The sequence below is a fragment of the Struthio camelus genome, chromosome 1 (assembly GCF_040807025.1).
Source record: "Struthio camelus isolate bStrCam1 chromosome 1, bStrCam1.hap1, whole genome shotgun sequence".
Taxonomy (NCBI): domain Eukaryota; kingdom Metazoa; phylum Chordata; class Aves; order Struthioniformes; family Struthionidae; genus Struthio; species Struthio camelus.
Window position 1 is genome coordinate 132,973,280 of NC_090942.1, and position 26,802 is coordinate 133,000,081.

The 26,802-nt window shown below is 35.6% G+C and overlaps 1 protein-coding gene across 5 annotated transcripts in view; it reads right to left on the minus strand.

Moving 5' to 3' along the window:
• IL1RAPL1 (interleukin 1 receptor accessory protein like 1) overlaps positions 1-26,802 on the minus strand; it is a 764,216-nt gene that overhangs the window by 166,579 nt on the left and 570,835 nt on the right. For all 5 annotated transcript variants that reach the window (XM_009665395.2, XM_068917343.1, XM_009665396.2 and 2 more), the window contains one exon: positions 12,037-12,111. In XM_009665395.2, coding sequence (XP_009663690.1) covers positions 12,037-12,111 — 75 coding nt within the window. The remainder of the gene's footprint in view (positions 1-12,036; positions 12,112-26,802) is intronic.

Genomic DNA, 26,802 nt, shown 5'->3' on the forward strand with positions numbered 1-26,802 from the left:
AAACAGCTTTTTTTATTTTAGATAAGTCCCTCTTCAGCAGTGACTGTGTTAGAAGCATTTCAAACAGAAAGACAAAAACAAAAAAACCAAAAAAGTTTGCCTGTCCAGGGATTCCAGGAAACAGTTAACAGAAAAATTTGCCTCCTCTTAGGGCTTCTCTCTTCTGTGAAAGCAGAAGCTCGTAAAGTCCCTTCACTCTTAAACAGCTGGTGCACTGACTCAGACAGCACTGGACACCAGACCCCATTTCCTACCTATCCTGGTCTTCTTACCTAAAGGAGAGACTATAGCAACTCCTAAAATAAAGTAGCAGTTTGAAAAAGGAGGTAATATTCATAAAACTCAAATGACAGGCAGTGCGTTGTAACAGGTAGTGACGATCACAGAAAAGTCTTTCAGGTATACTGAGTTATTCTTTGTATGTATCCATCCACTAAATACTACGATAGCATCTTGATCCTCGTTTTTATTTCTGATTTAAACTAGATTTTGAACTGTTATTGTTAGTAATGCATTAGCATATGTGCCTACTGGAGTTAGGTAAATTGTTCTGACAACATTCTGGACAAAGTATTCATAACAGCTCCAGAGATCTTTCATTCCCCAAATGTAATTCCAAACAATTTCAATCTTGGACTCTGCTCTTGCAAATGTAATTCTTTTTTTCTTTTTTTTTAACAGAAGAATAACTTCATTCATGTGACTACTCATATGATTGGAGGTATTCATGTAAATAAGCTTTTAAAACACATGACCTTTCCAAAGCATTGAGCAACTAAAAATTGCACCTCAGATACTGAATCAGTGATAAAACATCTGTGTTTAGACATTTATTATCACTCAAGAAAAAAAAAGATTGTACAGTTTTAGCTGCTCCATTTGTAAGTCATCTCTCTTTATATTAGAATTGGATCTCCATATTAAAAGGCAAAAATGTCTTCCAGTAATAAATCCTCTAATTCTACATTGAGTGAGTTGAACATTTTGGGTAAAATAAACTAGGGAAAGAAAGATTAAGAACACGCACAACAGGAACATAAAATCTCTCTATTAATATAATTTAAATTACAACAGACTTGTAGATATCTTTAGTATCAATCCTTAAAAGAATTATAAAAGCAGCAACAAGAAACAAGAAAAATCAGACCCTGAATGAATTGTTCAAAAACACAAGCATTTATTACTTCAAATGAATTTCTAGAAAGAATTGTAAGAGGGAGAAAATATACAACCCTATAGCCCCACATCTCAAATCTAACCATGACAGTAACGTAGAGCTCGGTAATTTTGTAATTCTTTTGATAATTTTTTTCTACATAACCCTAATGAAAGTTAATTGAGTTGTGTGCTTCATTAATTTCTGTAGTAAATGTGAATTTCTCATTCATTAAATAGTCTCTTGATACATTTTATTTTTTGGTAAGTATGGCATTTTTCTAATATTTCCGTGCATAGAAATATTTTCAGTTATCATTTTCAGTTATTGGAAAGACTCCAACATATGGGAATACAGCACATTCCTGTTTCAAGGATACTTTAAACAATTAAAATGATTAACGCAAGAAAAGGTAGAGTTTACTGTAGAGTTCAAGGCAGATAACCCACACAGAGCATAGGAATACTTTAATCCAGAGGTGTAAATTTAAATCCTGATTTTACTAATTCAAATGCTTTCTCTCGCTTGTCACTTTCTGTCTCCATGGTTTTGAAGAGTTACTTTGAGTTCAGTGAAATGAGAGTTTAACCCCAGTTTCTTTGCATGAAGGCACTTATGTGTGTTCTTTCTGATGGGCATGAAAAGCAAGTATTGAATAAATCTAATGTTTTAGATCATATTTTATTTTCTAGCATGAGAAAAAAAAAATCTGATTAGTCTATTACCATTATTCCACCTTAGAGAAAGGAATAAGAGATAAAAAGAAGATAGATTATGAAAAATACTTTTATCTTTTGCTTTTTGTGGCTCGAATATTCTGGGATGAATATAGGCCAAAAAATTTTGATTAGGATGTGAATTTAGAACACATCACTGGTAACTTACTCTCAAATACGAAATCTTCACTGAAAACCATTTGTATTCTATTATTCTCAAGCCTAACTCACAGCTGAGGGGCTTTTATTGACCTGCAGTTTTTCATCAGATCAACATCCATTTATCACTGCTGAAGTGCTATACAAAGGTGTACAGTACATGCCACAAATAAACAAATGCTAGGACTTTTCTTTGCATCGGTTATGTTATGTAAAGTCACACCTAATTGACATGAGCCCTTTTTGATTTGCTAGTTCCTTAAATATTAAATATCATATAAAATTCTAAAATTAGATAACTCATGAGTTGGACATTTATAACAAACGTGTGATATGTGTATCTAGGGATACCGTATCCTGTGTATTGATCATATTCCCTGCAAGAATAAACAAGAATACCTCCTAAAAATGCACAGTCTGAACTTTAAATGTTTGACATCCATTAAGAAATAAAAAAAAGTATAGTTCAATTATGATCATTTTAGAGTATTCATACCACCATGATGTTCCAAACTGTAAGACCTTATCACAAACAGCTAAGAAAAATCTGCAGCTAGTTGCCCAGAACCTTCTCAGTGTTCCTCGGAAAAAACTTTCCCCTTTAAAAGGATGTAAAGAACATGATGACCTGCCAAATCCCCAATAATTATTGCTAGTAAGAATGCATGCAGATTTGGATGGATTTTTCAAAATGAAACCTGTGTACACTGCTGAATCTCAGTACAAAGCATCTAAAACAAAGCAATGCTCAACACAGCATCCTGTAAAACCACTCCTGATTTGAACGGCATAAGCATATGCTGACTCCAGCAATAATGCTTGCAAGGGTTTATTGTAGAACTGGAGCGCAGATTAATTCCTGGGAGAAAAACTGTACTAGTGTTTGTAGTTCCACTGGTAGCCCAAAGACATCTTTACTGAGATCAGTTTTACATGTGATGATCATTGCTGCTCACAAGAGACCTGTATGTTGAGCAGAATACCCTGGAGAAGTTATTTAACTTAAAAAGGTTATCAATCGTAAGTACTTAGGAGACAGTATTTAGTTTTTATTTTGATATTTACTACTTGACATTTTTCAGGGCACAGTTGTTACGTGATGATGCATTTTTTCTGTATGCGATGAAATGCCTCTGCGTGTTTTAATATTAGATATGATGAAGCGCCTACACAAAATTTAGAAACATTCGCTATAGTTTCAAGCCAGAAATCTAGGGAAAATGATCATAGAACGACGTGACTCCTGATGTTTGAAATTTATACAATTGCAATATTTTTATAACTATAATTTGAAAGGATGCCAATCATGTACAGTATATCCTTATTTCTAAATTGTATTTCTTAATATGTGGTATTCTGTATTTATTATGATTTTGCTTTTGATATTTGTTACATCCTGCTGTCTCTCACAGAATATTATAATAATTTTGCTATATCTGATCATATTTTACCATGTTAGTAAGAGACATATGAATTTTGATGGTTCAGGTAAGTTTTAGACAGGAAACTAAACTTTTAGAAGATCATCCAACTGAAACTGAAAACTTGTAGAGGTTCCACAGTGTCCTCCCATATTAAAAATAAATAAGTTGAATGTTTACTTTTTAATAGGAAAAATGAAAAATTGCAGAATTTCCAATAGAAAACTCCCACAGAATTAGTCTGTACACAGAGAATTAAATGTGACTGAATGAAATGAAAAGAACTAATGACATAACTGCAGAGAGACTGTACAGACCCCTTTTGGGGGGTTAGATTCTGCTTAAATGCTTAACGCAAAGAGTGATTCAGAGAAGTAGGCTATACAGGAAACTGTAGAGCAGACATTTCTCAGTGGATTATAACCTAATGTGAATAAAGAAGTTTGAGTATTCCCTGATTTCTTCAGACAAAGATTTCTCAGACAAAGCATTAATAAAGTGCGACAAAATTTAAACAAATGTTTTGGCAAGATTTATGTATATATACATATAGAGAAAGATTAGATGTACATATATATGTATTTATACATAGATATGCACACATGGAGGAAGAGAGAAAATTAAATATCTAAAATACACATGTAAGCTATTTCCGACTGTCTTAATTATGATCCTTTAGGGTCTGATTAAGTTAGGAAAAAGATCAAAAGAAGAATTAGCTGACATGTTCTCACTGAGCTGCAACGTCAAATGTTTCTTTAGTGTTGTTGAATGGTACTAACCTTCATATTGTCTTTAGTAAACTATATTTGACCGTATGAGCTGAACCTCAGCTACAGAATAACAGGACTAATGCGGTGTAAAGGTTGAGAGTCTAGCAGGGACTATAGGGTACCTAAAAACTTTTTTTTTTTTTAAATAAACAGTTCTTAGCAACTGAAATCTCCCTTAGTACGGGGTGGTTATCTTCTTCACTAACTATTACTATTATTTTTTTTTTTTCCTGAATCAAGCCCTTTGGAAGTCCTCAGTCCATAATTTCCTTTGGGAACACAATGCTATGTTACCCTTCTACATTCTGAAAATGGAAACCTGAGCTGAAAATGCCATGAAAGAATTTGAAAACTACATTTTTCTTTTTGGTAGAATGTATTAGACAGCATATATAAAATTGGTGCTTGTAGCTGATGAGTTTAAAAAACTGTGCATTTGGTAGAGCAGGAATTCTGATATTCTGATTTTCCTCATACTACTGCTTTAGAGGAAAATAAGCTTGTTGTTCAATTTCCATTCCCATAACTTCACACTCTGTCCCACTGAATGATATTCCTTGAGCTATTGTCGCTGCTCCTGACACTTCACCTGCCGTCCAGTTTTCTGTGTGTCTCTCCCACAGTGATTCTCTCTGATTATATATTGGGATAAAGCCTGGAATAACAGCACTTGAACTGGTTGAGATCTCTAGCCGTTATCATTGACAAAATGACAAAATGACAATAACATTTGTATCGACACACAAACATTTTTTCCTGTATAGTTCAGATATAGACAAACATTGTCCTGTACACGATTTTCCTAAATAATTGCTTTACGTTTTGAAGTCTATCGCTTCAGGGAAAAATGATTAAAGACACTTTGGGGTTTTTTTTTGTTTGTTTTTTGTTGTTTTTTCCAGATTCTTAAAGCACACATATTCTTCATGCTTGTATATCATATTTTAAGTGTTTGAGTATTCTTGAACCAGTCTGAAGTTAAATCATTAACTGCACAAGTGAGTCTTTAATCTAAGCTTTTTCAATTGAATTCATTACTATTTGATGAGTCTATTAAACTGAACTTTATCTCACAAAGTTGTGATCTTATTTAAAAAAAAAAATTCAGAACAGTGAGGCTCGGAATTAGTCAATGAAAAATTTTCTTTAAAAATATTAATTTGTCGCAAACTAACTTTTTGCAATAAATCGTTCAAACAGGAGAAAAGATAAAACTGTTCTGAAGTTGTTAAAAACCCTTGGTGGCAATCTGAAAGAAAAAAAGAAGTTCTCAGATAATAATTACATAGTATGTGTGAAGCAAATTTTGAATTTCCAATTCTGTATATTTACACATGAATCTTTGTTGCCCATATTATCTTATCCTAATCATAGAATATATTAAAGAACTGAAGTGCCCAATTAAATCAGATAGTTGAAAACACTGACTATTATCAGGGTCAGTGCTATTATACTCGAACTACACACTACAAATTATCTACAGATGTAATTTGGTAATATTTTTGGAAAATATATGCAAAATCCCCCCACTTTTTCAAAAATCAGTTGGAATAGATACAATTCTCTGAAGTAGTAAGTCAATTCTCCCTCCTATGTCTATCCATCAAGTCATCACCGACGACAAGACAGTATTTCAATTCATTAATTATGGGGAATCCGATTCATTAATTTTGGGGAATCTAGAGCTGTCTAACGGCTATGTGAATACAGCAGTTGTGATTTCCAGGATTTTTTCATGTTTCTCTTGAATAGTACTAAGGATCATAGATCTTGCCTATCTTCCTACAACAGATCACATTCAGACTGGCATAGCCACGGCAACAAATATAGTCTCTGTAACTTGTTATATAATATTTCAATGCTGAAGTCTGCTTGAAATCTGTAGCTAACTAGTTAGGGAACCCTTTCCTGTTCTGGTATAGGAAAAACTATCTGAAAACATATAATAGATTTTAAAAACTTATGCTGTTTTTGGAGCTCTGATTTTAGGGTTTAAGTAAAAGTGACAATATGGAACTGGAGGGACAAACATGACCTGTCTTCATACTGGCAATTACTCCAATTACACAGGAATGTCTTTCTTATAGACAACAAGAAATTGAAAGAAAAGAAAAATTATCTCGCTTTTTGGAGCCAGTAGATTTCATTACAGAATAAAAGAATAATTCCTCTATCTTCTCATAACAGTTATGCAGGGTATATGTCTGTTCAGCGCTTGAGATTCAGAACTGAAAGCAGAACAGGAGAAGGTATCACCTGAGAAAAGGCTCCTGGGGACAATCCGCCTTTCCTAGTCTGTGATAGGACGAGATTAATAGTGAAGAGAGCAGCTCTCCGTCAAACAATAGCGATATTTATCGGAAGTCTGAGCTCCTGCCAATAAATTATTGCTGGACGTTTCCTACCGACATTATCTAACAGTGCTGATGGCATAGCCAAACTCCATTCTTAAGCTCTTATCGCTCTGTATTTGGGCAGAGTTTGCAGGGATATATATTTTAAAGAGGAATCAGATGAAGGAGACGTTAGCCTCTCTTAACATAAAGGGCGCTAGTGAGGCAGTAAGGGTGCCCCAGCACCTGACTGCTGAGACGTGGTTCGTAGCACAAAATCTGAATGTATGGGCTGAGAGGAAAATTACATATTGGCTCCATGCTGTGAGTGGTACCAGTGATTGGAGGCAATGCCTTACCTCCAATTTTATAAGGGCCAGTGTCTGTCCCAGACCTTCATTTAATGGGTACCTCCTAGTCAGCAGCGTATGCTGCCACACTAAAACAGTGTGGAAAGGATTGGGGTTTTCTTCCTCAGAAAATATTGTCTTAGTTTAAAGAACACTGCTGTAATTAAAAAAGATAAGCTTAAAAATAGATATATGATCATGCAAAAGATTCTGTTCCTGTTATGGAGTCAATATGGCATTCAGACGAATTGTACGGAGATAAGAAATAATTTTAGATACTATTTCAGTTTAATTTTCAGATAGATTAGAGACACAGATTGTCAGTTAATTCATATCACTTTAGTTAATTTATTTACACAGCTACTGATTAGGCTAGTTAAGGAGTGCTTTCATCATTAACAAGGTCAATTTTTGCAGAAGATTTTTATAAAAATACTGTGTTATAAATGGACTAGTATTCTCCTCTCTGTGAAGACTAACCTCTGGGAATTTTTTATATTTTTAATTTAGAGACAATACATGAAAAGGAGTTTTAGTGACATTTTTTCATTGATACATGTGGGGGAGGGGGAGAAATAAGAAGCAAGCCCCAGTTCACCAGGTGGTATGACTGAATATATTATTATATTAGTGAAATAATTGAAATAATTGATTAATGTTTGACAATAAAAATATAAAAATAACTGAATAACTGAATAACTGAATAATAATTGAAATGATGTCGTAAAGACAGGTAAGAAAACACATGCCCTGCATATTTAGTTCAAAAGAGTAATTTTTTTAGTGTTGGATGAAACTCCTGTGCTTGAGATGACAGAGAAAATGTCTGGTTGCCTATCCAGACTTCTCTCTTAAGTCCACTCATACAGTACTCAGAATCTTTTCTTCTTTTTTTCCCTTTCTCTAACATCAAAACTATCTAAAAATAATACAGTAATTGTTTTATTTTTCTAGGAGAATTTTGGCTTTTCAAGCTACAGCCTTGCGCAGAATCAGGAAAAGGAAAATGATATATTGGAAAATGGGGGGGACATAGGCTAACTTACTTGTGAGGTGTTTAAAATCATTATTTAGTGGTGTTTTATTCAAATTCGGTACTGTCTCATGTGGAGATGCACCTGTCTTCTTTCAGAACACAAAGATATACCAACTGGATAATAAAACTAGTTTTCCTAGAATCAGACTGAAAGTATGCTTCCTCTTTTCTTGAGGAAGTAAATAAATTCTACAGTGTCAGTGGGAAATCCGTTGTTGCTTGATATGCAGGTGAAATTTGAAAAAACTTAAAATTTGCCCATACAGAAAACCAGAAAAGAATTTATGTATATATACATATACATATACACATATACATACATATGTAACATCTACATGAACCTAGAATTAAAAAGAAAAAATCAGTTATCTGAAATTTAGGATTTTTTATATATAAGAAAAAATGTCAACTGATTTGCTTCTGAATGACGCCTGAATTGAATTCACTTCTGCAGCCTGAACTCAAAGGTTGTTACTTTTATTATTTTTAGAAGGAATTTTTATCTCAGCAGACGTTCATTGATTTGATTTTGTTAGTGTGCTGGGGGTAGGAAGAAGGATATCACAAGAGGCGGTTCCTTATTTTCACATTCTTCTCCACTACTTGTGCCTTGCCAGTCAATAGTCGTGGAGACTCTTCTCTCTGCCCTAATGGGTTGCTGCCAGCCCGCAGCATGGCTCAGAGCTGAGCGGGAAACACCCTCATCCGCCAATAGCACCAAGCTTGTTGCAAGTTGCAAACTCTTGAGGAATATGTTTGACATATTTCATTTGGAGTCATTGTTTGCAGAGAAGCAGTTTATACTGAACTTGCCAGAGTTACTTAAGAACTCTTAGTGGGAAAAAAGCTTAAAAAACACAATATTTTTACTCTTGCCACAGGATTAAGTTATCGATTACAAAATTGGAGGTGAAGTTACAAATGAAAAAGATTAAATGCAGACCAGAATATGTTGGGCACTAATCTTTCTTTCTTCATGTAGGAGTTCTCTGCCTCATGCTTTGGCTTTAGGAGATCATGCTTAAAAAAATTATTTTAGAAATAAATTCCTTCTTCAATTTCCCTCCTGCGCTTCTACTCGGGAACTTTCTGGTTAATATTTAATGTGATAAAAAGAAATTTCTAATGAGGTCTCAAGAATTCCTGTGATTCTCTAAGGCTGCTTACTGCACTTTAGCCATATTTAACACTCTCCTAAATATTAAGTGAATAGTGGGACAACTTCCTCACAACCCAGATGCATTAGCTTTAGCTTTACCGGACTCTTAAGGTTCGTAGGAGTGAGGAGTGCAGATCTTCCAGCTCTGGTTTGTTTTCTTTTACCTTAGAAAGTCAAACTGCAGTTGTTAGTGCATATCGTAACATTTCATTAATCACCATTAGAGAAACTCCTCCTCATATGAGCAGTCACTTCTTGGTCTGCTGGTGTTTTACAGAAGCCATGCAACACAATAATACAGTAGAACTGTGGTTCTGTGATATTAATTTTAATTGCTGCTGTATAGAAGAGACCAAAATGTCTCAGCAATAAATATCAGATGTCTCAATCCCTTTTTGAATCACTGGCAGTAATCAGACAGTCCTGGAGTCATGTCACCTTGATGAAGACACTTTGTGGAGATACCTTAGTTTGAGAACTGAACTCCAGAGTCTCATTCAGCAGCAAATACACTGGGATTATTCATCTCTTCCTCTAAAGAGTGTCCACCAGCATTCTTAAGCGGTCTACCAGCTCAGGACCATTTCAGAGTAAACCATTGCTATTAATGTTCCAGCACACCCTGCCCACCCACAGAAGCACACGCATTCCTGCACGTTATGTATACAGCCCCAGTGCATGCCCAGACACTCACACCCTGCCTTCACGTCTACTTCAAGGTGAAGGACTGCAGCCAGGTGAGAAGCGCAAAAGAGTCAGGGTACGTACTAGCTCTACGTCTCATGGATGCTGACCTGCTGAGTTAAAAGCCAGACTACCTCAAGCTCCTTGCTCATTGTTCTTCTTTTTGTGTACCACCCGCTCCTCCAATATGTAGTTGTTTCTAAACTAAAGGACAAATACACCATCCCAAACACATTCTGGAGGACAAACATCTATTTCCCAGTAGTGTCCAGACCAGTCTGGAACATCTGATTGCCCCAAGCCTCAAGCAGGTAGGCAGCTGCTAGCTTACCTAACTACCTAAGGTTTGTCTAAGTGAATCTGAACTTTATTCCAGTGTCACAACGGTGTGTATTTTTTAGGATATGAACTGAACCATTGAAGGAAATGAAACCATTCCACAATGAAAGTGAAATATAGGTCTATCAAACAGTATCTAGCAGGATCAGAAAAGAAATCTAAACAGAGAGGTCCATAACAATGTTCCCGTTAGGAAATTATCAATTTTTTACACTTGCTCCAGCTCTCATATACTTTTTCACAGACTTCTAAACAATAAATTAATATATTCTTGTAGCTTCCTGATAGAAGGCAAAGTATTATAGCTTCACATTCTTTTATGATCAGTCCTTCCAATATGTATCTGAAGCTGACATTTTCAAGTGAATCCTTTCACATTCATCAATCGATATTTAGCCTTCTTAAAAAGTGTCTTTTTCATAACCATGCGTTTCTCAAATTATTCATTCTATTTCTTAGAACTATTAGAAGTCAAAGATATGATTAATCCTAAAAATCATACATAAAAGCCCTCTAGATAGCTGCTAAGAATTGTGCTCTTTTTGAATAAATCTCATCAATACAGTACATTTAGGCAAGACAATGGCCCATAAAGGCCCTATCCTTTTTTTCCAAAACATATTTTAGTAAGCAATATTAGTTAGGAAAAAAATGTACAGAGTCACTTCTCTTTATGTTCCTTAGGTGTGCATGTGAATGAAAAGAAAAATCCTCTAGAAATGTCATATAAGATAAGTTATTTGAGTTGCTATATCAAAACAACACCTTCAAAACAAAAGAAACTAGTTCCATAAATAAATATATTTACATCTACTCTTTTCTATGTAAAAGTTTCAGAAAATATATGCATCAACATCTTCTCTGAATTTCTACAATTATTTTATGCAATATTTTATGATATCAAAACAAAGATGAATTATATGATGGTTATTATTCAATATAGGTTGATAAGAACCATAAAATGCTCTGACAATGACTGTCATATCTCAGTTGCAAGACTTTTGCTTTTCCTGGTGTTATGCAGCAGAATCTCCTGGGTTTTGCTTTTTTCTTCCATATTGCAAAGGCTTGGTTGAGATTTAGACTTAACCATCACATTTTTTTCTGTTTGTTTCCGTAGCTAACATGCTAGAGAATCTATCGATCGTTTACTGTTTGGACACCAAAGCATAATTCCAGTGTAACCTACCAAGGATCGTTTCTTACGAGTTGCCCTCTGTGTCAATCCACAAAGGAGATGGATTATTACCTCCTGCAAGCTGTAGTAACTCATTCACTTAGCTTTGGAGCCTTAATTCCCTGTACAGCAGTAGGAGACCAAAGTGGCAAAATATACCCACCATCTACACGCAAAAAGTGAAAAGGTTTCCTCATAACTGAATTTCTCTCCGTTCATTGTCACAAAGACTACACCACTCAGATAATTGTGCATTCAAGATAATCAAACACTATTATGTATCTTCTCACTGTCTCCCAGTAGGTTTCAGACCAGCACAACTTTTATAATTAGAGAATATTTTTGCAATTCTATAGGTAATCACCAAAGCAAGGAAGTCATGCAGGCAAAATTTTAACTGCAAAATCACACTAAGTTTTAAATAAACAGTGAATTTTAAGTACAGAAAAGTTTTTTTTTTAATAAAAAAGCTCAGGTACACATATAACTATAAAACTTCAGCAAACTTAAATAACTGCCAGTAATATTCAAGAATTTAGCATTTACTATTAATTACTACAAATTAATCATGAGCAGTACTCTTCTAGGTGGCATCTCTGCATGGGAACAAGGTGTGTTTTAATATCTTTTCAATGAAAGCATTAATGTTGACATATCATGATATTAGCATCACACATTAACACACAAAATATCTTCATACAATTTGAGTAGAAGTTATGTGTTTTCTACTTACCTAATTGGGTTTCCTGAACTGTTAGCTTACTCTCCAAAGGATGTAAAAGCTTTGGTGGTTTATCTGTTAGCGGTGCTAGAAAAGAAAGAAATTCACATATATAGTTTTCTGATTACCATTCTGTAGAATATTATTTGATTTTACATATATTGACTCATTTATATGCTTTGATTATTCTTTTGTTTAAATAACGTTCATACCTTCAGTAGCTGTATATATATTCTTTATTAAGAGTAGATATAGCACCAAAATTAGAATATTTCATAAACTGAGATATTGGAGGCATTTGTGTTGTAAGCCATTTCTTTAAACCCTCACAAAGAACTGTAATAATGTCTCACAATTGTGTGTTTTTATAAACATTATCCAGCATTGTAACACTTGTTATAATATTAAATAAACAATTCAGCTTACCTTTCTATGAGCTATACTCATTAACAGAGAAATAGTTTAAATAAACTAAGCTACTGTAAAATTATTTTCAACGTCTGGTGAACACCTTATTTAAAAAGATTTTCCCATCACTGAAACTTTTGAAGGTAGGGTAACAGAAAAAGTGTTAGTTTTCAAAATCCAGGAGATGGATGTAGTGAAACACTGTCAAGCCTCCTAATGAAATGGTTTATCTATCTCGTTCTTTTAATCTATAGCAACAAAAAATTTAGTAGAATTATGTGAACTATAGAATAAGAATAGCACTTGTAATGATCCAAGAACTTTGTTGAAATGCTGATGGGAACCTATTGAAGCAAGTTCAAACCATGAAGCTAAATAGTGTAGTCATTCTACTAGATTCATCACCTGTATACTACTTTTGTTGCTGTTAGTAAGTCTACTCTTTACTGATCTCTGACAGATAAGTGCATGAGGTATGAAAAGAAGAACACTCCTGGTTTTTTTTCTTCAAAATGATTAGGAAGTGCTCATGGGAAAGCTTCAGCTTTTGTAGTCACCTAAAACATTTGGATGTTTTGCTTTTCAATATTAATTCATATTTAAGTCTTTAACGTTGATTATGGGCTGTCAGAGATTTAAAGTACATTTGACATTTTTATATGACTCTATAATATTTGCTCCATCCAACTTGTCAAAATTACTGTTCCCTTCCTTACTGACACACACACACATCCACATGTATGGAATTAATCTACTGAAGGTACTCATTTCTTGTCAGCTGAATTGCAGGAGAGATTTAGCTGCTTTCTCTTCAGTTTATTTCCTCTGCTCTTGGACCAAATTATCAATGCCCTTTGAAATCTACAGTATTAATTTTAACATTGCAGCAAGTACAGAGAGATCCATTATTAACTCCCATGTTTCTGCTTTACAGAGGTTTTCATTTATCTGATAAGAGCATAAATCCACCCAAGTGGGTTCTGGGATATTGACCCATCAGTGCTATAGCTGAATCAAAATATCTCTTCAGAGATGGCAAAGGACTCAAGTTAGTCCACAGTCCCTCTTTCAATTCATTCTTCTAGAATCTGCTTTCTACAAGAAAGCATTCTGCACCATAGACTTCAGAGAGAGCCCACAGATGTGCAAAACTTTTAGGCAACATCACTGGATTTTGTATTACTTTTCTTTATACTGATTTGAATATTTTTTAGCTCTCTCTCTCTCTTTTTTTTTTCTTTTTCTTGGGGGCTAAAGTGGGTGGGAGGAAAAAGGATTTAAATTGCTGGGATATGTTTTTTCTTAAAATGCAAAATCAGTCATTCCCATTTCTTAACTTCTCTGTAAAGGCTCATAATTTATCAGCACATTGCTATTTTTTAAAAATCATCCACTATGAATTTAAATTTAGTTTTGCAGTTCTGTCACTTTCAACTCAATTACCATTTATCAGATAATGTTTTCTGAGTCACTGTTGTTCTAAATCTGTTCTAAAGCAAATCTGTTTCAAAGTAAACAAAGTTCTCTCATTGTAAGTAAAGATACAGTAACTGATAGAGTTAATCTGAACACAGTAAACGAGTAGATTAGAAAAAACAATACAATTTTTTTCTTTATGCAAAGATCTACATTACTTTTGTGGTTCTATACCTCAGGTCCCAAAGACGCTTCCTACTTTTAAATGAATAGGCACTAAGATGTTAATACTAGTAGTACGTAGATAAATCATACATGAACAGTAATATGAAGTTACTATATAATTTGTACCCAATATAATTTTTCTGTAACTTGTGAGGTTCAACTCTTCAATTGAGAATTTAGCAGAGAAAGTGTGAATGAAAGTAATAAACTACACCCATAACTGATATATCAGGATCACAGGATCATGTAGGCTGGAAGGCACCTCAGGAGGCCACCTGGTCCAACCTCCTGCTCAAAGCAGGTCCAGTTAGAACAGGTTGTTTAGGACTTTGTGTAGCAGAGGTTTTAACACCTCCATGGATGGAGATTGCACAACTTCTCTGGGAAACCTGTTTCACTGTTTGACCACCCTCATGGTGAAAGACCTTTTCCTAACATCTAATCAAAATTTCCCTTGTTCCACCTTGTGTCTGCTGCCACTCATCTTTCCACAGGGCATCTCTGAGAAGAGTCTGGATCGATCTTCTCTACAAATCTCCCATCAGGTAGTTGTAGACAGCAATAAGGTCTCCCCAAGCCCTCAATTCCCCATGATGAGCTAACCTAGGTGTTTCACCCTCTCCTTGTATATGAAGTGCTCCAGCCCCTGACCACCTTGGTGGCCCTGCCTGGACTTAGTCCACTATGTCAACGTCTTTCTTGTCTTACTGGGGAGCCCAAAACTGGACACAACACTTTAGATGCCAAATAGCATTCTCACAGGTGCCAAACAGAGGTAAAGGATCACCGTCCTGGACCTGCTAGCTATGTTCTCACTAAGATAGTCCAGTTGTGCAGTTGGTCTTTGCTCAACTTACTGTCCGCCAGGCCCCTTTCTGCAAAGTTTTTTCCTACCCAGTCATCCCCAGCCTGTTCTACTGCACACAGTTATTCCACTCCTACTGCAGGACTTAGCATTTGCCTTTGTTGGACCCATGACCCTCAGTCCATTTCTCCAGCCTGTCAAGGTCCCACAGAGAACCACCCTGTCCTCCAGCATGTCAAACATTCCCCTCATTTTTCTGAGCGTGCACTGCATCCCATGACCTAGGGTACAGAGTATACAAAAGGCTATAACCAACATTAAAACAAAGATACACCAGAAATTATGGCTAAATGTATTGTATACTTATTTTAAGGTGATATTTGCCAATGTTTGTGATACAGAAGAATTTCAATGAATTAATACTGTAAAAGGTAACCATAAGATAATGTTACTCTAAGGATTCTATCTTGGGGCAAATTTCAGCACTTTAACGTCGCATTCTGTATAGACGTCTACGAACCTAATACCATAGTAGGCATCTTTATACTACAGGAAATCACATGTCCTAGATTTATCTCCTTCACATGGCTGGAAAAATGAAAGCATCCCTAGGTATTCGGGATTCCAGAATTTTAGGCTGTAGGAAAATACTGTGATTGGGAGTACTATAGGCAAGAAAAATCATTTCAACATCTTTGTTTGCTCAAAATATCTATCCACATACCTCTAACAAACATTTAAAGATGAACTGAAACGTGCTCAATCAACAACACATTAAGTACATGTTATTTTATTTATCAGCCTGCAAATATATGACTGGCAATTCATCTACATGGACTGAGGCAGATCTGACAAGTTCTCCAGCTGCCTCTCTCCCTTTCAAGTTTACGCTCTCTACATTCATTGGCAGCACAGAGCTTCTGCAATTCTAGTTTAGCTTAGAAGCTTTTGAGACTTTCTGCAATCCTAGTTTACTTTAGAAGCTCTGAAGTAGACCTGTGTGTCTCCTATAAGCTGTTTCCTATCCTTCAAACCATGGAATATGGACTCTTAACTTGGTCAGTCCACCACGCAACAGGCTAATAAAACGTTTAACACAATTTTCAGAGGCCTTGATATCTAGTAATTTGAATAGCAAAACTAGAATTCAATCCTTTCTTCCCATCTTACAAAATAGCAAGAACTGACTAAAAACTCAGAACTATAGCTAGTCTCTTAACAAGTTAAATACTTGTATTCTTTCTTATGAATAGATGTGAGAAGGCAATAATTTTCATGTCCTGCAAAACCATTCATGAGTCCAAGCTCTTCCAAGCTCTTCCTATTCTGTAATGGATGGGAAGAATTCTGCTGAAAGTTTTAAAAAATAAAGAGAGGGTCCTCCCCCTACCAGGTACTTATTGATATGGTTGTCACAAAGGAGGAAAAGATAGTATTCAAATTCCTATCTTAGCCCTGGGGTTCTCAAGTTTCTTGGCAAGAAACTCCTGGATATTGTGTACTGACTGATGGGTGCACATTGTTTTTTCTTTTTCTTTGTCTCTTCCTTTCTCTCTCTAGCTTTCTCTCTCTTCTGTTCTTTTTAAATTAAGATTTAAGGATCTTATTCCAACCAAAGCTAACCAAACCTGGTATGGTCTCAAAAAATTGGGTTTTGGCAGGTCAGCTTCTTGCAAAGAAAAGCTGTTGAGTCTCAAAATCAAGTTTACCATCCATCTTATGATAGATTTCTGAACCATCTCTGCTGAGCTTTTTCTGCTGTCTAATCAATGGGCTTACTCCTATATCATAACAAAACTCAAATAGTTTTGGCTATCAACTCTGCAAACAAATCTGTATCTTTCTTACTTTTCATTTTAAAAAATAACTAAATTAGTAAAAAAGAAAAAAAAATCACTGAAGTAACTGATTCTGAAGCTGTTTTAAAATTAATATTTAATTTAAAGGTATCATCCAACTGCAGGCACTGAGACCCTGCCTGCAGAGCAAGTGCCTAAATTCACTTTTCATGTCTATCAGACTGAAGTCATTTTTAAATCATATTGAACAATTTGTCTTGCGGTGATAAAACTGAGAGCCACCACAATCAGTCACCCAAGTGGAAACTAGCCAGAAGATAATATTTTTATATCAGCCACCTACTTCCGTACTCCTCTTTCTAAGCTGCAGCTTTAACTTCAGATGCTTAAGGTCACATGAAACATATATTTGCTCTGTGAGAACTGCCTCTGTTCTAAAGAGGCTCAAAAGAGAAAAAATAAACGATGCTATTTGAAGAGATCAGCCACCTGTTAGAAATTAATATAGCTAATGAAGAAAATATTAAACCAAATTGTGCATCAAAATACCATGAATCTGGTCCTCAGTAAATGGAATTGCCTCAAAAATAGTCTTTTCAATAGAGGAAAAAAATGATTCCAAAGATCTATATTTAATTCTGTTTTACGAAGTGATGAGTATACTCAGAGTCTTTATCTAAAAATGTAATGACCACATATAGTCTTATTAAAAATCACTGAGGAAATTTTTATATAAATCACTTGATTTCAAATGGTGAAGCTGTAAGCTGAGTACTTGTAAAAGCTACAACAATTTAAGTTTTATCTGCACTGAATGATAACTGACACTAACAGTGGCAAAATTAAGCAAACCTTTGAGCTATACCTAGAAGGCATTTGGACAGCCCTCCCTACACTGCTTTCAGTGATACCCGCATGGCTACAAAACAAAAGTCAAAGAGAAGTTTACTGTTAACAACAGCTGCCTTACCTACCTAGTCATTTTGAGTTTTCTGTATTTTAAAATATTTCTTATTCTGCTTTTTTATTGAAGTAAAACTTATTTTTGGAAGAAGAAAATCCTTCTGATCTTTCTGAGGTGTGAGGTAATACAAGGAGATCGAACCTTCTCATGTTCATGAACTCAGTCTGTTTTTAGAAAAAAATGACTGGCCTGTTCGTGTAAGATACTACAACTGTAGTACAGGGTTAAATAGGAGAAAAGAATTCATTACTATGCTAATGCAAAACATTCCTACTCTTTGAAATCAAAGGATATCAGAAAGACTTAGTTCTTTTCTTGAAGTACACGCTGCTTCTTTGAATTCACCCCTCAATTCCAAAAGATCTCCCATCTCTTTTCTTGCATTTAGAAATGAAGAGAAATCCTGATTACTATTTACTTTCCTGCTGATTTTCTGAGCCTGGGTTTCCTTCTGTCCTCTCTTCATTCTGCTGTTGTTGGCATGGACAAGTGGCCTCAGGGACAAGGTACTGCCAGCTGATTTTCACACAGTTAAAACTCCAAACACTCTTTGGCAAAGTGCCTGCAACTGAGAACATGTCTGCTCCTGCTGCCCAAAGAAATGGCCAGTGGCGTGGCCATGAAGGCATGCCTGCCTTCTAACCACCGCATTGACTGTGAACATTTAGCCAAGCGTTGTTGAGTGTGATAACCTCACACCAAGAACAGAGGAGAAGATTTTAAAGGAGAGTAAAATAATACATTTGGTTTTTAGATTACTATCTTAAAATGTCCACCTTGCTAACGTGCTCTTAAGATGAAGCACTGTCAATGATATATTTGTTTCCCTAAATGAAAAGCCATGATTTATGAAAAGCTACCATAGATGCCAGTATTTAGCAATCATAGGCAATTATAGAATAGGAGTAAAAAGTATAACTTTTCAGATGATAACTGCAGTACCTTCGAAAACACTTCCCCCCCTCCAATAGTGATGTCTGTAAAAGAAAGAATATAGCAGCAGTAATCTATAGCAGGTTGCAATAAAAATAATTGTGTGCAGTCTAAGCCTGCAGTCTTCAAACATTAATATATAGTAACTGTTCAGGTGAATGTTACTGTTGAGATCTCTGAGACTCCTCAGAGCATTTTGTAAGTACGTGAAGGATAAATGTAAATAATGCAATGTAAAGTTTCTTATTTTTCCTGAGATATGGTAAGCCTATAGCCTTACCAGTTCAGATACATCACAAGAGAAATTATTGTCTTTTTTAAAATACAGATATGACAAGGTCTTTCATAAAAAGAAAATTCTTTCTCCCTGTTTGGGACTTCTAATAAGCTTCAATCTCATCTCTCAGTTACAATCAGATTAGTTTTCATTCGCAAGGGCATCATTTACAATCGCATAGACCATGAAAGCACAGCAGCCCTACAAGAGTGTTATGTCTCAAGCCTGGTTATATCCTGAATCAAGCAGTTCAAATTGAGGGCAAACACATATAAAGATACTAAGATATGTGCATGAAGCCATTGGCAGATGATCGTAAATGAGCAGCCTAACCGTGACTTAGTTATCACTGTGACTGATTGAAGATCTGCTTCTATCTTCAGAAACGTTCCCATAAATCTTGGAATCAGAGACAAAAATTCTGCCTCTACTTCCAGTTTATGTTTTTCTTATTGTCTTCTCCTTACCACATATTAAAAAAACAACCTTAGTGATATGGGAATACAAATGATATTTCTCATACTTATATCTTTCTACTGATTTGTTTTCCAAAACTGAGGTTACAATCCTCAATTTTTTCTATTAAAAAGTCTTCCTAAAATAATTATTGTAATGCTGTAAATAGAATATTAACACTTTCTATGAGAAACAGCAGAAGCAGATAAAATGTGAAATAATGAAGATGTCATTATTATACAACAGTTTCAATGATGCATACCAGGACAGGAAAAGATATTGCAAAAGCAAATCTTAGGAGAAGACAGGAAGACTATTTCCAAGAATTTTTTAATAATGTTTTAAGCCCTAGTGTTTAACGACAAGTTCAGTAATGGAGAAGAAGTGCAAATGCACGCAGCCAAATGTTTCTTTATCTCCTCATCTCTAACTGAAACTGATGTGACATTTGTGCTACCCCTATGACTTCAGAGAAGACGGATATATTGCTCTTTTTTCTGCTAGTTTGCTTGAACACACAAGGCATTTCCCAGTGGTCTCCAAGGAAAAGGCTCAAATAATCAAAATGCTGTCATCACAGATGCTAACATACTCTTAAAATACCTAAAAGCCTAAAACTATATGTAATTAAAACAGCTGAGTGAAATATCAGCCTAACATCTCTTCATGTTACAGATCTAGAATTTATATTTTGATCTTACAAAGGGGGAAGGAAGGAAGGAAGTGAAGATGGAAGAAAGAAAGGAAGGCAGGAAGGAAAGAAAGACAGAGGGCAGGCTTTATCCTAAAATAGAGGTAGGATCCAAAAAAAAAGAGAGATTCAAAAGAATTTTTTAAAAAGGGTCAAAAGCGAGTATCCAAAATAAACTCTTTTCTCACTTTTATAAAGCTGATATACACTACAGCATGTTTCTCTACAACACTAATCCCTAAAGCAAAATGATGGAGCTGAGATTTTCCACGTAGGTCTATGAAAATGATCTCAGGAAAGCCTGGCCTCCCTCTGCTTGGGTCTATTCAATTTACCCTTCTGCTTACATGTAAGTGATGCCAGATCTCATGTAAAAACTGATGAAAGGTTAAAATGATGGTTACTGCTCTTGTTTCCATAAACTAGTTTGTGATATGTATCCGTATGTTTAATTAAAATAAGTGCTTCTATGAGCAGCAGATGAGGCCACATTTCCACTAGCACTTCCACCAATAGATTCTCTGATGGCTAAGCTGGAAGGTGAAGCTCACTACCATTTCGCTCAGCAAGAATTTGGTCTGTTTTGGAGTCATACAGGAAGATGGCCAAAACAGCCATCTCTCTTCCTGCCAGAGTGCCATAAATAGCTGCTTTTGGATAACCATTTCTGTATTGAAGAGGACCCTCACACTGATGCATAGGTTATGTTGCAGGGCACCCTTACAAATGATGTCAATGGGATTTCACATTTTGTGCAGCCTCTGACTATTCTATCATCTGCCCTTTTAGTGATGACATCAAGCAGCAATAAGCTGGGGACAGAAGACCCCTACAACTGATATCTTCTAGCATTCGTACACTATACTCGTGGTTTGCTTTCCAGTTTCTTCTACAGTCTGATCCATACAGAATTTTCCATAAAACGCCTTGTTTCTCTCTGAGGGTACTGCCTCTCTTTACCTTCACCAGTTTGAGAGAACTACAGGATTAAATAACTAACTGTTCACCTCGGTCAAACTGCATGTGCTATTGTTTCTATTACTGTTTTTATTCCAAGACAAATGAAAAGTTTGGGGGAAATGCTTTCTAGCACTTTGCAAGTCTGCTAGCCTATATTAATGATCTTTAGAGGGATCTGCACAGACTATGACCCTTACTGTAACCATTTCTGGGCACAGATATTTGTCCAAACAAGTTAGAACCCATGAGGGTGTTTTTATGAATCAATATCTGTATGTTATGTTACATCTTTGTTGAGAAGAGTCTTCAGTGGTGTGCTGTATAAATCATGTATAAAGCTTGTGAAACAAATAGAAACATATGCAGTATTCTTAACAACTGGGTACCTGAATAGGTTATGTATTCAAGAAGCAAAACTGAGATTTATATAAATCATGAAATTTAGATGAACAAGTAAGAAAAACTAGATTCCCACATCTCACATCAAGCAAGCATCCTGCAACACACGCTATTATAATTTCTCTGCACATAACCACTGATCCTCTTCTCACATCATTCCCCTTATTCTATTTTGTTTTGTCTGCATGTGAAAATATAGAAAAAAAGGTATCATAGAATTATGCTGTCTAAACCAAACACGTTTTCTTTACAGCCTTAACAATTACTCTATTATTCTTCCTGTATGACTCCAAAAAATTTCAGTTTAATCATCATTATATTGTCCGATTAATCCAAGAAACCTACACTTTTGTATTCAGCTTAACTTTTGCCCTTGCCAGTTCAATTTCAGTATCCATCGTTATATCGTTTCTTCATTTTTTTCACAATAACTAACACGTTCCCCATAAATTTATCACTGGTTTCTGTTTGTGGCCTATCTTCTTGTATATCTTGTCTCAGATTTAAATTCCAAATCAAAGTGACTAGAGTGTACTTTCCCTCATTTAAAGCCACTTATCATAGGACATTGATTTTAGGAACTGAACAGCGATATAAGTGGGAATATCTATCTGCCTTCCTTCTATTACTCTCTCCTCTTTTTTTAAGAGTTAGGGCAGATGAGCTTCGGAAATATTGTAGCTTATGACGTTTGCACGCAAATTCTAGATGCTTATTTTTTCATAATTAAATCTTTCTGCTGATAATGCTGACATTTCAGATTCAGATTTCTGAGACTGTAAGGAGGCACTGTAAAGGGAAGAGAGCCCTATGCACTCTGATCACTTCCACCCTTTCCAAGAGATGACATTTAAAGGCTCTGTAATTACAGCTTTTACATATTGAATAGAGTTTGTAGTAAACCTTTTAATTCTGTTGCTCTACTTCAATATCACCTCATTTAAAAGATGACCTATTTTCATTCCCTCTGTTATGGATCTGCACACCTCTCTCATTTGTTCTTTAAGTCGGTTGCAGTGATTTAGCCTTCTGAATTTGTCTTTGCTCTGCTAAAAATCTGGACATAAGACCATTTCTTGTGGCATAAAACTAAGCAATAAAATCTTTAATTTCTACTTTCTGAAGGATTTGAGAGGGTTTTTTTTTTTGTGCTTTTTACTTTGCACAGAGCACAAATTAATTTTCCTGTCCCCTCAGGCAGCTATTTAGATCTGCTCCAATCATGTATTCTCCTTTGCTTTTTAAGCTGGGAGAGCCTGGCCTGGAAGAAAGCAAATGTCACCTCTATCTTCAAGAGTACTAAGAAGGAGAACCCAGGGAACTCTAGGCTGGTCAGTCTTACCTCAATCCCTGGGAAGGTGATGGAGCAAATAATCCCGGAAACCTTTGTCAAACACATGTAGGAGAAGAAGGTGATTGTGAGTAGTCAGCATGAATTCACAAAGGGGAAATTGTGCTTAACCAACCTGACAGCCTTCTGTGATGAAATGACTGACTTGGTGGATGAAGGGAGAGCGGTGTGTGCTGTTTACCTGGACTTCAGCAAGGCTTTTGACAGTCTCCCATAGCATCCTCACAGGCAAACTGGTGAAATATGGGCTAGATAAATAAGTGGTCACAGGGGAGGGAAATGTGCCTTGCAAATCAACCTGTACAGCTCCACACCTAATCAAATGGACGTTCTGCCTGGCTCTATACCATATGTACGGACCCCCTCATTGTAACAGCAGACACACAGTCACAGGGGACTTTAGACTTGCGTAATCTTTATATAAACCTTGTCTGAAGTCTAAGCCCTCAGGTTTCCATAGCGTTTCTGTTTTGCAAGAAGCTTGCAGGAAAACAAGGTCTATCACAGCACATTAAAAGAAAAAAAATTACCACAGTCACTGTAAGGGGGTGGGAGGAGAGAAAAAAAGCCTGCCTCGGACCAGTAATACCAATCACTTATTGCCCATTTGAAATGTCAAACCTTAAATAAAGCTTGCTATACAAACGCAATACACAAATGTTATATCAGCCCATATCCTATCGCTACTTGGCAACAAACAGAGATTAAACATCTTAAGTATTTCATCTGCAGAAATGTTACCAGAGTTGGCGGTTATTCAACCATAATTTAATGCTCCATGCATAAAAAACTACTTTGATACATACATAAACCATGCACAACTATATTCTCAAGTCTCTGAAAAGCAAGCTCCAAAAACTGAAAATGTTACCGGAAATAATTCTGCTGATACATAAAATAATTTAAAAACAACCCACCCACTCCCCCCTTTTAAATATAAACAAGTTGATAAAAAACAACCTTGACTGCAAACAGTGAAGATTACACTAGATTAGATTGTTTCTTTTTCACATTCTGTAACTGGGAAGTAACGCCATACCTCTATCTCTTTAGTTACCGTTTTGTTTAAAGAAACCACCTCTTACTTTTCTTCAGAAACACAGAACAGTGGTTGGACAAAGTTCATTTTATGAAATAAAGAAATCAATGCCTATTACATCATCTGTGTATTAGTTTATATACATGTTTTCTTTGGCAATAAAGCTATACCACCTTATTTCTTTGCAGAATCTACGTCATCATAAATTTACAATAAGTCTCTTGATTGATATTACTCGGCTTGCTCTGTACGTAAATGGGAAATTCAGAAAGAATATCTCTTAGGCTAGAGGAAGTAGAAGTGGAATGGAAGTCTTCTTTGACTTAGTTTTCTACAAACCCGTTATTTCTTCAGAACATTAGGAAGAATTTCTAATGGAATGTACAGATTGGTCACATAGAAAATAAGAGTTAGTCAGGAATCTTCTATTAATTAATATTTTCAATGGGAAATATTATTACAAAAAAACCTGCCATTTCCACAAGACATTTCTATTTTTCTTGACAGAAATACCTGCAGCAAAAAGAAATTATTTTGGGGTTTCTTGAGTTAAAATAGAAGTGTTCAGTTTGAATGTAACATTTTGAATAAGGTCTCCTTGATTTTGCTGTTTGTCTGCCTAGGTTTCTGCATCCTGCAAACATTTTCTGCAAATATTTCTTGTCTTTGTACACGAACTGGCCTTTCTTGCTACACTCATCTCATAGCAGATGGAATTGCAGTTTCCCATAATAATAATAGTACCATACATGTTATTGGTCAGGTGGCATTGAAGAAACTGTCTCTGAGAGACACTATTGCTATTTTGCATGTAATATAAGAGGCCTGTCTGTCTGTCTCTCTTTGACCTAATTAGTATAGGAATGGAAATAGTGGGGCAGGAAGCTGGAATAACTGCCTTCACACACGGCAAATATCAAAACAAATTAAAATAAACTATTTTGGTTTAGGTTATATTTTTGAAATTGTTTTAGGGGAAATAATGTTATTTTTCAGTTTGAGTCAGGGCCAAAGTGAAGTGATCAAAATTCTTATAAAATCAGAGTGCAGTTTTCAACAAGATATCAAGTGGCTTAGTAAGCAGGTTAGAATTTTCTAATACTTCTTGGAGTTTGTCTATAAGGCTTTATTCAGTCTCATGCAGAAGTATCTTGACATAGCTCAATTAGTAAGACCACATTAGCACACTATTGTATCTGGGCTGAACTACACAATTTCAGAAGCCCAATAATCCATGCTAACGAGCGTGGGAAGAGTGCCCTGCTAACAAAGCTATGCCACGTCTAGTATTATGAGCTAAGTGCAATAGCACAATCCTACTCCATGACATATCATTAGTAATTTAGGAGTCTTAATCCTGTTTTCAAAAGTGACATAGGTACTTAAGAGCCTAAGTGTCATTCCAATTCTCAAAAACCTTTGACTTGCTATGGATCTCATTTGTTTAACTCCTAGGCTTTTATAAAATCCACTAGGTGCCATAATCCTTTTGTAAATCTAGGAGCAGGAATCTAAATCCCTGGAAAGGGAGTGACTTGCCTGAAAAGCTTTCTTTGGCAGAAAACCTAATTTTCCAGCAAATTAGACTCTTTTCCAATGGATAAGAAACCAGTCATGTAGAGCCTGTGTAGAAAGTATAAGCATAACTCATTTCACTTACATAAATTCTTTACTTCTGGGGTATATGGCTGATTTTCTCTGCATGCATGTTCAAAGTATGTAACTTGCTGTGTTGGAGAAATGAAAGAAGGAGTTGCCACTTCATCCAGGACATAACAAAACAAACCTGTTTAGAAGCTAAAAATTCAGAGCTTCTGCAACCTGACAAAAATTGAAGTAGCTTTTATTGGAGAAGAGAGAAAGGAAAAGATTGAATCAGAAATATTGCAGCTTTTACAGATGCCAAATAAAATTACAGAAAGAATAGAAAAAGTCCTGTTATCCTGAGAACGTCTCATTCTTAAACTGATATCGTTGCCTGGAAATATTGTAAGCTTGCAGTTTCTGTGCTCAGTTTTGATAGGAAAGAGAAACTTTTATGCCCAGAAACAGTTGCAATAGCTGTAGCTATTGCATTATGAGGCCCCTTTAGGCAGAGAAAAAATGCAAATAGAAGTTATTATCCAGCAATAGTAATTACATCTTTGCTGTGTAGTACACTGGCTAGCAGCAGTCAGCCTCATTACAGAGGCATCTCTGTTTGATAATCTTAAATACTCAGCAGTGAAATGGGCCTCTCTGTTACTTTTAATGCTTAGGCAGTAAAATAGAACTAGTTGCAGAACACCAGCCGTCCCCAGACAGGACAGCAAGCTACTGCGTTAGGGTGAGGAAAAGAGGACTTTCTGAGTCAAACAAACAATTGACTGTACCCTCTTCTGCGTTACACTCCAAAAAAGTAAAATAAACCCAGAAAGAAACAACACAGCCAACTAAAACAAAAATACAAGCTTCTCTGCTTTTTGTTACAATACTTTTTAAGTAGAAATAAGTATGCTATGGTCTGCAAGATTTTATGAAAATTTTGTATGTGTTTTCATAGCAATTATATTAATAACTTTCAAGTGTTTTGCAAAACTAGGCTAAGGGATGAGAGACAAATATTTTAAAGGTGTGTATTTTAACTACTAATATATGCAGACAGACCCCTGGATGAATTTTCAAAGTCCCTGAGTGCCACAATCTGACTGAAACCTGGTGTAACTCAGAGAGCTTCTATTCTGGAAAACTAGGCATCCTGCATTACGTATAAAGTGACAAAATACTTGCAGAAGACAAGTATTCAGATTTGGTTATATCTTGTTTATGTATTATCACAATATTTATTGTTTTCTTCCCCGAAACTTCTCCCCAAGAGATGATCTGGAAATTACTCCCTTCCTCATACATTTAATTTACCTAGTACACCTGTTGATGTCACATGAGGAAGTTCCTTCCTCTACTATGTCATATTATTATCAAACACAATTTGGCACAATTTTTAGTATTATAAGTGAGATGTACTGAAACTTCCAAAGTTATCACAGGCCCTTCCCATGACTGATTCATAGTACAT